Here is a 13,489-nt window from a genome sequence, read left to right as displayed (position 1 = left end):
TACCTGAGTCTGTTTTAAAATACTTAAGATAGTTCTAAGGGGAAGACAGATATAGCTCAGTTGTCTGAGTATTTCCCTAATGTTCATCCTGGATCCAATCCCTAGCACTGAATAACCATAGTTTGGAAGCCGGTAATATTAGCTCTTGGGCAAAGACAGGAGAATTGAAAGATCAAGGTAGCTGGGCAGCATTTAATCCCAGCACTTCGGAGGCAAAGGCAGGTGGATCTCTAAGAATTCCAGGCCAGCCTGGGTTACATGAGACCCTATAAAAATAAGTCTATTGTGAAGGACAAAAAATTAAGGACAAGCCGTGCTGTTCTCGCTTGGCACCTTTATTTCTAGGCCTAGCTTTTAACTTGGACTTTCATGAACTAGGCCTAGGGACTAGCTTTTCTTCAATATGAGGGCATCCCAACTCCTCTAGTTCTCCGGAAACAAGGGCTCTCTGCCAGTACGCCTGTTGTAGAAAAATATGACAGCCTTCCCTTTTCAGGCGTGGCCCGCCCACACCAGACAGAGAAGCCGCCTGCTTTTCCTCCGGGTTCTTGACAATGGCTGATTTTCACGTTTCTCTAGAAATAACCTCCCGAGTGTTCAGTATGAAAAGATGCGCTGATCTGGTTGCAAGACTCCCACGCGTGCGCCTTTCTATATGAGGTGCGCGCTGCCCGGCGTGTTGCCGGAGTCCGCACCAGGACCGGCCAGCTCGCGCTGCTTTTAATGGAATTTCTGACATTTGGGATCTGCACAGATTCCATTCTTCCCACAGCTCCTCGGCCACGAATAAAGCTTAGTCACCATCCACATTAAGCCCAGACTAAAGCTAACATAGCAGGACGGTAATTTTAAAGTACAGACAAGCGCGAATAGAGGTGGCAGCCAACCGACAGCCCGTCGGCTAGGGCCACGCGCCTCGCGCCTTTTAAGGGCCGGCAGGCGCTAGTCGGCCAACGGCTTGGCACTTTACCAATCACCGCGCTTCTCGCCTCTGGTTCCGCCCCCGCACCCACATCAGCCAATCACTGGGGAGTTGCCTGCCCGCCCGCCCGCCCACCCGCCGGTAGGGCCACGCTTTTGGACCAAGCAAGCGCTGGGCCGAGCAAAAGCAGCCAGAATTTATTTTTAGCTCCCCGCTGAGCGTCGCCTCTCCTTGGCTCCACCCCCTCCTAATCCCCAATAGAAGACGGAGTTTCCATTGCGTCATCGCGCGGCAGTCTGGGAATCGTCCAATCAGAGCTCGGGCAGGACTGTCGTAATTAAAAAGCGGCGGAAGTAGGTGGGAGGGTCATGACGCAGCGAGTTTCGGTCGTGACTTTTCCGGGGGGCCTTGGGCGTCTCCACTTTTTCCCTTTAAAGTAAAACGTTCCCCCGACGCACCCCCGCGCGTTCCGGGCTGGGAGGCGGCGGCGGGAGGCGGTGCAGACGCGGCCGCGCGCGGTCACGTGGGTGTGTTGTTGGGGGAGGGCCCGCGCGTTCGGTTCCGGGCGGTTGAGCGAGCTAGAGAACGAGCGAGTGAGCGAGCGAGCGAGCGAGAGGTAGCCGCGCCCGCCGCCGCGCTCTGTATGCCGCGTTCCCCCGGTGCACCCGCCGCTGATAGTCTGAGCCGGAGGAGCCGCCGCCGCCGCTGCGGTTAATGTGGTTGGGCCGGGGCTGAGCAGGCCACCAAGATGCCTCAGTCCAAGTCCCGGAAGATCGCCATCCTGGGCTACCGGTCTGTGGGTGAGTGGCGGCTCGGGCGATGCCGGGGTCTGAGCCCCAGGACGCGGACGCGCCTGCGAAGTTTGTGGCGGCGCGGCCATGTGGAAGGCGGGCGGGCGGCGCGCGTTTCGTAACCTCCATTTTGAGTGGAGGCGGCGGCGCCTTCCCCTGTCCCCGGGCGCGGCGGACAGGTGACGGGGCTGCAGGCCGAGGCGGCCGCGTCCTTCCCTTGGCGTAGGAGCCGCGTGCCATTGCACCGGAGTCGTGCGGCCCGGAGCAGCCTAGTCGGATCCTCGCATCTGTCCCGTCTTCTCTGAGCACGGTCTGTCCCCACCCGTCTCACCAATCCCACAAGCCCCGGGCATTTCAACAAAGAAAACCTCTCCTTGTGACCTTTCTATCTGTGAAGAAGTTAAACCTTTTAAAGAAAACGGGGAAACTTACGAGACGTTTGTCTACCAAGTTTTCCGACTCCAAGAAACCTAGACTGAACCCCTCACAGGCCCGCTAGGTAGCTGCTGGCAGCCAGCACAGGGAAGGCGAGAAAGATATCTCTGAACTCTCGGTGCCCTATTTTCTTTTCCCGTTTAAGGAGAAACAAGGCCAGGCACTTGGAACCAGGCTGTTAAAGTAATTCAAAAGCCCTTTTGTTTTCCCAGCACCACCGCCAAACGATTGACATACATTTGAAGCTGCTCCTAGTAGTCACCTTTTTGCCAAATTGAGGTCTGGGCCTGGGTGGGGTGGGAAGGGAGTCGAGACAGTAGTATTCAGTCCATCGTGTGATACGGGACGTTTGAACTTAACCACACTGCAGGGTGAGGCTTTATTGTCTTTGACCGACCGGAACCGGGGAATATGTCCATCTTTAAGTGCTGTTTGAAAGATGTAACTATCTCTAGAAAATGTGCGCTCGACAGAGGGACCACTGAGGAGTGGTGAAGCAAATGGGAGGTGGGGAGTCTGGTTGCCGAAGGAGGTGGCAGTAGAAAGCCTCCTTCACTGGAAGGACTACCGCTAGGCTTTTCATTGTGCGTTCTCACCCCTGCTTTCCACTGCTGGTGCCAGGGTCTGTGCTCTTTGACCAACATCATCAGTCTGGGCCTGCTTACTCATCCTTTCACCCCATCTCTTCTCAAGAGTGGAGAAAACCCTTAGGAAGGGAATAGAAGGTCGGAGACAGTGTAAGAGAAGGGGGTGGGGGTTGGGGGAGGGTGCCTAGAGTGGAAAGGTAACACGTGCGTGGTGCAGTGCTAAGTGAAGTGTTCATATTAGGAAAGAGGAGGCGACTGCGTTAACAATTGCAACCCTAGAGTTAACATGCACGAAATAGTGAGACTATTCACTAAACACCAATATAGAACTCCTGATGTGACTGATGTTGGTTGTCTGGATCACCACACTGTTGCCTGTTTTCTGAATTCCCTCCAAATTTGGAGAATGAGACCATGATATAACTTGGCTGTTGATTGAGTACCCTCTAATCAGATAAATAAACAGAGTGCTAACTAATTGAAGACAGTAATCTTGAATGTGCAAGGCATAATAAATAAGTCACAAGTAGCAGGGCTACCTGTTTTCGATCCAAGAGAATATTCTACAGGTCTGGATTTTATTCTCTTGTAATTTTTGAAATGGCAATGGGTTTAAATAAATCTAGTGTTATGTCTCATTTGCTAAGGAACTTCTGTCAATAGAAAACCATCCTGATTTTTTTAGGCAAGGTCTTATGTAACCCAGGTAGTCCTGGACTCACTGTATAGCCTAGACTGGTCTTCCTGTGAAAGCCCCACTATAGCCGAAATAGATATACCTGGCTACTCCTGTATTCACAAACATTCACTTTAGGCTGCTGGTTTTAAGTGTAGTGCTAGCCAGTGGAGGAACACAGAATTGTGTAGACCTGTATTCAGTGCCCCCAGTGTGTCGAAGCCTATTTTATCTATACTCATTTTCAAGTGTAATGCCTAAAGTAAGATACTATGTTACGCCTAATGTTGCATTTACCTTTAGTTTGCCTTCATATGAATGGAAATATTCTATAGTTTTTGGATTCTTTGCAGAGAAGTGGGTTGGTCTTTTGCCAGCATGATTGCACACACTAGCCACTCTTCCGGGAATTGCCCACTTCTCAGAACTTAGAGATCTGTTTGGTGCCAAACTATAGAAATTTCAGTGTGTGTGTGTGTATGTGTGTGTGTGTGTGTGTATGAGAGAGAGGGGGGGGGAGGGAGGGAGGGAGGGAGGGGTGGGGGGAAGCCATGACTTTTTATACTATTTTCTTGAGTCAGTGCTGTTTTCTGTTCTGACTAGACTGCTGGGCATTATTACTTGACTTTTTATTCTTATTACAGACTTTTAAGTTTGCCTTCAGCAAAAACTGAAATGTGATTGTTTTATTAGGCTTTCAAGTTTTCATTTGTTTTGAAACATTGATAAACCTATCAAAAGGGTTTAAAATGGTACAGTAAAATTTCCTTCTGCAGTATTTTCCTGATATTTGCAGTAGGGAAGCTTTTACAGATGTGTCACCTCAGTGTCACCTGTAATTCAGTCTGGCTTTTATGGAGGTCCTTTTTGTTAATTTTGGTGGTGGCCATATGTAGCAGCTTCCTCATGGTGCGTTGTTGTTACTACAGCTGAGGAGTCCTTAGTAGTGAGGACTCCTCCAGTCAAAACTGTCAAAAAGTAAACTGTCTTCCATCTGGTCGTCTCTCTGGAATATCTTCCAGAGTGTTGGTAATCTAGTTTGTTATTAGATCATCTTTCCAAAAGCTTAATTGTTGTGTGTAATCCTTATACTGTTAAGAGGGATGGGATCACAGGAATGTGGAAGTTTATAAAATGAAATGGTTATGGTTTGGTTCAGCAAGGGTAGATGAGTTAAACCTTGTTAGAACACAACTTACGCTGTTGGATTCTTCATAGGGAAAAGTATCATGACGTGATGGATTGTTCCCCATAGAACATAATCGCATTGGATTCTGACCCATTCAGTTATCCTGTCCTTTTCTGACATAATTTGTTTGAGAAATGTGAGGGATAGGAGGGTAGCTTAGTGAGTAGGGTGCTTTCTGTTTAACTGTGAGGACTGAGTTCCAGTCCCCAGAACCCATGTGAAGCTGTACAAGGCAGTGTGGTGGTGGGGACAGAGACTGGAGAACTGGGGGTTACTAGCCACCTGCCTGTCTAGAAAATGGAGATCTTCAGTTTCAGTGAAAGACCCTGTCTCAAGGGAATCAGGTGGAGAGTGACAGAAAACCTGACAATCTCTTTCTGGCCTTTTTGCATGCCCCACACACCTGTACACAGAAGAGTATACCACACTCAAAAGAAGTTTAGTACATGTGTGTGTCTTTTTAAGAAATTCTGGTTTAAATGTGACTTACCATGTACTTCCCTACTTGCATATGAGATTCATGTGTGCTTAGTAGTGTGTGCTATGTATCTACCTCAGCAAAGTAGTTCAGTAGTGGCTATTTTTGTGAAGCTTTATCGGTCCTGTTCATTGTTCTGTATAAGAGAGTAAGCAGAGCTTATTGTAACTTTAAAATATGAAATATTTTATGTATGGTTACAGTCTTAGTACATGTGCTGCTGAGGTGAACGCTTACTATTTATTAATTTGCTGGAGGATCATGTACATCAGAGGAGATCAGAGGACAGCTTTTGGCAATTGGTTCTTTCCTTCCACCACATGGGTTCTAGGGATCCAATTTTGATGTCCATGTGTATCTATCCATGTGTGCCAAAAAGAAAACCTGTACTCATAGCTGTTAGTTGTCACCACTCAGACCCAGGCAGTCACTAACCTGCCTTCTGTTTTTACTTACTCTGAACATTTCATGTAAAGACATCATACCTTGTTCCTGTTTGTGGCTGAATTAATATTTCATTAATGTGAGCTTATACTACATTTTCCTCTTACATATGTGAACTGTTTCTACTTCTTGCCTGTTAAAAATAATGGCTTTATACATATTTCCATACAAATATTCCTGTGCTTTCATTTCTCTTGGTTGTTCCCTAGGAATGGAATTGCTGGGACATGGGTTATTCCTGTTTTTGACATTCTACAACATTTCCCTTTATGTTCCAATTAACAATGTATTAGGCTTGGAATTGTCTCCATCTTTACCAACTCCTGTCTACTTGGCTTTAGCCATCCTAGTAGTCTTCAAGGATATATATGATTTATAAACCATCCTTTCCATCTATGGTGGTGAAGTAGTGCTTCCATTTTTCTTAGCTTGGTGCTCAGGGTTCAGTTTAGGGCCTTGCTTGAGATCTAGTTTGTTTCCCTTTTGCACTTTCTGCTTCGGGTCTCATATCCCAGGAACTCACAGCCTAATGAGAAACAGTGTAGCTTTGCGGCTGCTTCCTCCGAGTGTTTTATGTTCAGCCCTTCCTTTTAGGTTTATGACTTGCTTGAGGTTAGTGTGAGTGGTGTGAGAGAAGGGTACAACTTGTCTCAGCCTGTTAGAAAACTTCTTTCCTCATTGAATTCCTTAGTTCAGAGTGAGACGTGCATAGATTTCCCCTCTGTTGATCTTTGCTGATCTGATTGTCTTCACACCAGTCCACAGTCCCTCTGACATCACTGTAGTGCCATCAGTAGGGATATAGGAGTCTTCTAACAACTTGAGGGTTTTGTTTTTTTTTTTTCAAGATTAATGTGCCTGTTTTTAGCCCCTTGTATGTAGAACTAATTTGCCAATTCCTGCCCATAAAGCAACCTAGATTTTGCTGGTATGCTTTTCAGATCTGAAAGAGTCTTTTTATTATTTAGATTGATTTATTTTGTGTATGAGTGTTTTGCATGGGTACATATAAGTCTTTAAGACAAGAAAACAAGAAAACAAAAACAAAAACAAAAAAAAAAGCCGGGCGGTGGTGGCGCACGCCTTTAATCCCAGCACTCGGGAGGCAGAGGCAGGCGGATTTCTGAGTTCGAGGCCAGCCTGGTCTACAGAGTGAGTTCCAGGACAGCCCGGGCTATACAGAGAAACCCTGTCTCGAAAAACCAAAAAAAAAAAAAAAAAGACAAGAAAAGGCCATTCCTCTGGAACTTTATTAGTTACAGGTGATTAAGAACTACTGTGTGGGTGCTTGGAAATAAACCTGGGTCCTCTGCAACGAGCAGCAAATGCTCTCAACCACTGAACCATTTCCTTAGCCCCCAGGAAAGAATCTCTTAGTAATTGACTTTTTTTTAAAGCAATGAATTTTCATCTAATTTCATTTCAGTATGAGGCAAAAAATGACCTTTATCAGATGAATAGTTTAAAATGGGTAATGTGTGTGTGTATGGGGGGGGATTGTTTTGTTTATAGTTTTTCTTTTTTTTCTTTTTTTTTTGAAGACAAAAACGTTTTATTTTAAAACATTGAAAAAACAAATGTCTGTTATATTGGAAATGTTAAATATGAAAACTGTTCTGTGGCACACACTCCAAGACAGCTAAATACTGTAAATTGTCCTATCATTTCCTCTAATATAAACACTTGATAAAGTTAGAGATATCCAACGGTCTGCTAATCATTATTCAAAGTCATCATCTTTGGGTTCAACTCATTTACACAAGTAAAAGTTCTGTCCAAGATGTTCCTGACACATGAGGCTTCCAGTTGAATTTCAGAAATGTTAAGAAAAGTATCTTCCTTTTTTGCCTGTGAATGTTTGTGTATTGCTGTACTGTTGGCTTATATCCACTACAGATACTGGTTCTAGGCCAGCCCAAGGGTCTTCAAGCATTGAAGGCTTAAAATAACTTTCCAACTTATTAGACATTCTTTTTTCTCTACCACGTCCTGATCCAAATGGTGTAGATGTCCTTGGAGAACCCTGTGGGTAGGTCTGCTGCTGCCCTGGAGAGTAGCCGAACTGATGCTGGGACCCCGCGGGGGACCGGGAGTAGGAGCCTGGGTAGCCGCCCGGGATGGAGACCCGAAGCGCCCCCACCCCCCCTTAGAAGCTGCTGCCATGCCACGGAGAGTGGCTGCTCCCGTACGGCCTAGACCGGGCCCGCAGGGCGGAGTGCGGTGCGGACTCCCGTCCCCGTCCCGAGGGGAGGGCGGCCGCGGCCCCCCCGCCCCCGCCCAGGGCACCCCGGAAGTTGTTTCCGCCACCCCAACCTCCTATCCCCGGGCTGGGGTACGGAGGAGTTGGGGGTCGAAAATTCGGTCGATGCATAACAGGAAATGAAGCTGAAGAGCTCACCTGCCAACCGGAACCCCAGCGATCAACTTGTTTATAGTTTTTCAAGACACAATTTGTCTGGGTAGCCCTGGCTGTCCTAGAACTCACAGAGATCCACCTGCCTCTGCCTCCTGAGTGTTGGGATTAAAGATGTGTACCACCACAGCCTAGCTGAAACAGGTTAACTTTTAATAGCTCTTTTAGGTGGTGGCATATTTTTGGTGTGCACTGAATCGCTCTGAGTAGTAACCAACAGTGTCTTTTTATTAGTATATTTGAGACAAGAAGGTATGTACATGAGTTAAAGGACAGCTTATGGAAATTGGCTCTCTTGTGTGCAGTCTGCAGTCTTGTTTTTTTTTTTTTTTTTGTTTTTTTTTTTTTTTTTTTTTGGTTTTTCGAGACAGGGTTTCTCTGTGTAGCTCTGGCTGTCCTGGAACTCACTCTGTAGACCAGGCTGGCCTCGAACTCAGAAATCCACCTGCCTCTGCCTCCCAAGTGCTGGGATTAAAGGCGTGCGCCACCGACGCCCGGCTTGCAGTCTTGTTATTAAACCACATTGTTCTGCTTTAGATTCTGAGTTGCTCTTATACCTGACTGATTCTGTCCTGTGGAACTCAGGTCATTGGTCCACTGTTACACACACAGATCATCCATATATTGGTACATTTAATATACAGATACCTTAAAATTACACGCTGCTGGGTATGGTGTGCACACCTTTACTCACAGCACTCATGAGGCAGAGGCAGGCAGATCTCTGAGTTCCAGAACTTACAGAGCTAGGACTGTTACACAGAGAAACCTATCTCAGAAAAGAAAAGAAAAAAGATTAGATTTACTAATGCCATCACCAACCTCAGAAAAATCTTAAGTATTGATATGTTGTTCAAAGCTTTTCTGGGGGCTAGGGGGATGGCTCAGAGCTTAAGATCACTGACCTGGACTCCAGGTCCTAGCATCTACATGCAAGCTCACAACAGGCTGTAACTCCCAATTCCAAGGGAATTTAATGCCCTCTTAAGGCTTACTTAGGCATTACACACCTATAATATACAAAAATTCATGCAGGCAAAACACTCATATACATTAAAAAACATTTTTAATCTAAAAAATATTTGTTAACACTTTTCCAGGCTGGGACTGACATGCAGGCCCAAAATCCTAGCTACTTGGGAGTCTGAGGGAGGAAGATCACAAGTTCAAGGCTGGCCCCAGTAACTCCAGAATAAAAACAGAGGCCAGCAACATAGTTCATTGGTATTGCATCTGCCTTGCATGTTCTAGGCCCTATTTTAATTCCCAGTACCACTACAGGGGAATGGGAGGTGCTGTTCAAAATTCTGATTTCTTCCTTAATAGATGTAGTTTTGACATTGTACTACCGGTTTTTACTTGAGTCGGTCACCTCCTTTCCCCGCTTAGGAGGGTGGGAGGACAGTAAGGGAAATAGGGTCTTAGCTCAGGCTAGCTTAAAACTTTCAGTAAACTTCCCTGCCTTTGCCTCCAAGTATTAAAATTACAAGAACAAGGTTGTGCCCAGTTGAGATATATTTTAGTGTCTTAAAAAAAATCTGTCATATTTGAACTAATGATTGTCTTTCTTCTAAGTAAAAAGATGTGATGAAGTGGCTGGTGCAGATGTCTCAGTTACTCTGCTTGTCTTGGAGATAGTTGTGTTTCTGGTGTGTAGCGGCAGTGCTTATTCAGACATTACATGGCATCATGCATAATGGTTTCTTGGTTTTTTGTTTGTTTGGTTTGTTCGTTTTTTGGTTTGTTTACTGTGTGTGGCAGTGCTCCTGCCATGGTTCCTCTGTCAGGGTCAAAGAACAACTTTGAGGAACCTCTTATTTCTTTCCATTTTCTCCAGACTTGCATAGCAAGCACCTTTAGCTGTTGAGCCACCTTGTTGGCCCTCTTGGAGAATACTAAAAGATGTGCAAGGGTCAAGACCCAGTAAACTTAATTACTCTTACTGTGTTCTTAAGGCTGTTGGCAAATGAATGTGGCTTTTCCCTCTGAGAGTGTGGTGATAGAATAAAATGATTCACCACTTGGTTTGTACCTGCTGGCTTGGTTCTTGCTGAGGGATGCCCACACAGGCATTGCCATTGCATTTGCATCTTTTGTACAAATTTGAGCATAATGCAGTGGCTGACTTAGTGATGTTTCCGCCTTATGCGTCCTGAGGTCCAGAATTCTGAAGATCACAGCCTAAGATCTTGCTACTTACTGTTACATAAAGTTGAATAAAAAAAATGGGTGCATTGGAGGTACAATTAGCAAGGATATGTGTGAGAGCTGAGGCAAGGAGGGTTTAGCGAGGCAAGAAAGATCTTGGCGTGATTGAGAATGGAAGGAAACTGGGGGTGGTAAAGCATAATGAGGTGAGAGTAAGATATGAAGTTGGGAAGGCGGGCACAAGCTACAGGGCCTTAAAGGAACTTTGGAAAGTCATTCATGCTGGGTAGGAAGCAGTGAGTTGCAAAAGAAACTCTCTGTATGCAGCTCCCGTGGCTTCGTGTGATGCTCGCTGGATGTGTTGTCTTTGTACTTGATAATGGTGAAGTTTCCAAAGATTAAATAAAATTGTCGGTGGCAGCATGCTACCAGTATACTAAAACATGGTGTATATAAATACCAGCATCACCGAAAGCTGAGGGAGTTACATAAATTAAAAACAGCAGCTGGATCACAAAATGAGAACCAGCTGGCTCTACCTGTTGTAATATAGGAAGTCATTATTGTGCAGTGTTTTTCTTAATTGAAGGTACAAAATAATGAGCTGTTAATAACGTCTCATACTGTCCATAAGTGGATGGTTACCTAGTTCACTGAATGGAAATTGAATTTGATCATTGTTGTGAGGATGGGAAACAGTGGGAAACCTTTGGCTTCTTATGAAGTATCACATTAACTCTTAAACTTGATAAAGTGCTCTTAGGATTCTTACTGAAATTTTACTGAAGCAAACTGCTTAGTACTTTTATGTTGCATGAGTTGCTTCATTGATAACGCAAAACAAAAAGAATTTTGAATATCATTATTACATTTCAAAGTTGCTAAATTTTCTTGGGCTTCTGAAGATCCCTATAGGGTATGGGAGCTTTCTTTATTTTTTTATTTTATATCTCTTCACATAGCCATGATGTCCTGGAACTCACTAACTACATAGACCAGTCTGTCTTCCAACTGACAGAGATCTGCCTGCCTTTGCCTCCTGAGTACTGAGATCAAAGGTGTGTGCTACCATACCCAGCTGGGAATTTTAATCTAAACTGATATTAGTTCAGAACAGGAAGCTTCTAGCCTTTTTGTATTTTCCTGTGGATAGTTAGAGCAGAGTGATGGGCTCTTGAGGAAATGAACTCCCAAGGGTCCTGATGGCTTTGTTTCTTAACTGTAATATCACCCTGTAATGTCAGACCGACCATTTCTCTTTGTGCTTGTCTGCAGAAAGACAGACTCCTGATGAAATTTTAAAACATACATTTTTAAACAATTTTGTTAAATTTGGTTTTCTTTCACAGAGTTGAATGTTAACTACATGATAGCATGATAAATCATTTGTAAACAGTATGCTAATACTTTTTTAAGTTTATGTCTTTAAATAAATATGCTCAGCTGATATTTTTAGCAGGAATGTTTTTTAAGAGAGAGAGAGAGAATGTGTGTGTGTGTGTGTGTGTGTACACGTGTACATACATATGTACCTGCAGTCACCATGGTTTGTTGTCAGAGGACAACCTAAGGAAATTGTTTTTTTTTTTTTTTCCTTCCATCATGTGGGTTCCATTGGTGGAACTTGGGTAAACTAGGTTGGTGCAGGCACTCTTACCTGCCAAGATCTGACTTGCTAGCCCCTTTTTGACTGGTTTTAAAATCTAAATCACATATGAAACCTACTGTAAAAATATTAAACTATGGTTTCTCTTTTTGGCTACAGTTTTTATAAGTGACTGAATTAAAATATGCAGTGTAGGCATGATGGTGCGTGCCTTGAATCCTGTACTCTGGAGACAGATGCAAGTGGACCTTGTGAGTTGGAGGCCAGTCTGATCTACACAGTGACTTCCAAACCAGAGCTATACAGTGAGAGCCTGCCAGAAAACACAGACACACACACACTTGCCAAAAGTTCACTCATAGTAACTAATCTGCATGGCATGAGTGGCAGTGGGTAAATAATCTGTGTTTTCCAATCCCTCTGTTAAGAAACTCCCTTTGTGTTAATTAGGGAACTGCCCTGGTCATTATGGTCCTGCATAGGGATAGGAATGTCCAGAAATGACATTTCTGTGCTGGGCCAAGATTTGAATCAAAACGTCATCAAGAATGCTCCTAGAGAGAGAAGACTCACAAAATTTAAACTGCCAGTATAGTCTGAAATTTACATGGCAGGAAAATTTCTCAGGGTGGGACCCCAAACAAAACCCTAAACATATAGGTTAAGAAGCAGATTTTCTGGGAATCTTTACAGGATGTTTTCTCTCTGTGAACCAATTCATCCAAACTGATCCATGGGTAGGACTTTTCCCTCAGCTTTGTGTGTCACTTGAATGTTGCCAGCCCTACAAGTAGAGCCTCTTCTCTGAGAGCTGTCCCTCCCATTGTGGGCATGGTTCTAATGGAAGAGTCCTGGCTTTATCAGCTATCCATCAGGATTTTAGTTCTCTCCACAGCTTGACACAATGCAACTGTTGGTTGAAGGAATTTAAAGTGCTGTCTGTTACTTACTCAAATAGGTGTTGGTTAAATGCTTGAGGACATTCTCTATCCATGTACCAAGCATAGAGCTGGCATACAATCACTAGGCTAGGGAAATTCTTGAGAGAAACAGTCAGAGGGAGAGCTGAGATAGACACACAAGAAAGGAGAGTGTACTTCCTGGTGGATAAGGAGCAAAATGTTGAGTGAGGAGGAAGGTGGAACTGAGCTTTGTGCTCCGTGGAGAACAGCTTTGTAGACCCTATTAAGTTGTAGACTTTACCTAAAGGATTTTAATCAACAAATAATAGTTATCTATACTAGGGATTGGCTGACTTTCTGCAGCGAGCCAAATAATAAATAATCTCAAGTCTTTCACGCTTTGCCTCCTGTTGAAAGTACTCTCCTTTGCCCTTATAGTATAAAAGCATAGGAAGGCAGTACATCAACAAATGGATGTACTTGTGGCTCAGTGAAATTATATCATGGGTTTGAAATTGGAATTTTATCTAATTTTCAGATATAAAATACTAGCTTTTTTTTTCTTGAAGCCATTGAAAGAAAAGCATGCACACCCACTTTTAACTCATAGACAGTACAAAAACAAAACAAATTCTGAGCCAAATTTGGCCCCTGGATCATAATTTGTTTTACATTTCCAGAAAAATCTCCTGTATTATGGGAAGAAGGTGGGACAATCAGAAAGACTGAGTTGTGGGCCAGTGCAGGATGTCCCTCTGGTAGGGACTGTGCTAGCTAGTGTGAGCCAGCAGTGTTGCCTTTGGTTAAAAGAAGAAAACCCAAGGGCTAGAGGGTGGATAAGATTCATTTTTACCTGCCAGGCGGTGGTGGCGCACGCCTTTAATCCCAGCACTTGGGA

General features: G+C 44.4%; 1 protein-coding gene and 1 pseudogene across 1 annotated transcript in view; one reads left to right on the top strand and one right to left on the bottom strand.

Annotated features, from left to right (window-relative positions):
* The first annotated feature begins 1,281 nt into the window (after positions 1–1,281).
* Rheb (Ras homolog, mTORC1 binding) overlaps positions 1,282–13,489 on the top strand; it is a 42,236-nt gene continuing 30,028 nt past the window's right edge. The window contains exon 1 of the mRNA XM_028774691.1: positions 1,282–1,722. Within this exon, the coding sequence (XP_028630524.1) occupies positions 1,671–1,722 (52 nt within the window). The 5' untranslated portion in view covers positions 1,282–1,670. The remainder of the gene's footprint in view (positions 1,723–13,489) is intronic.
* LOC114627026 lies at positions 7,324–7,893 on the bottom strand (annotated as a pseudogene).

Source organism: Grammomys surdaster, unplaced genomic scaffold (assembly GCF_004785775.1).
Source record: "Grammomys surdaster isolate TR1022 unplaced genomic scaffold, NIH_TR_1.0 242, whole genome shotgun sequence".
NCBI lineage: Eukaryota > Metazoa > Chordata > Mammalia > Rodentia > Muridae > Grammomys > Grammomys surdaster.
Note: the sequence above shows the minus strand (reverse complement) of the source record. Positions and strands in the feature narration are given on the sequence as shown.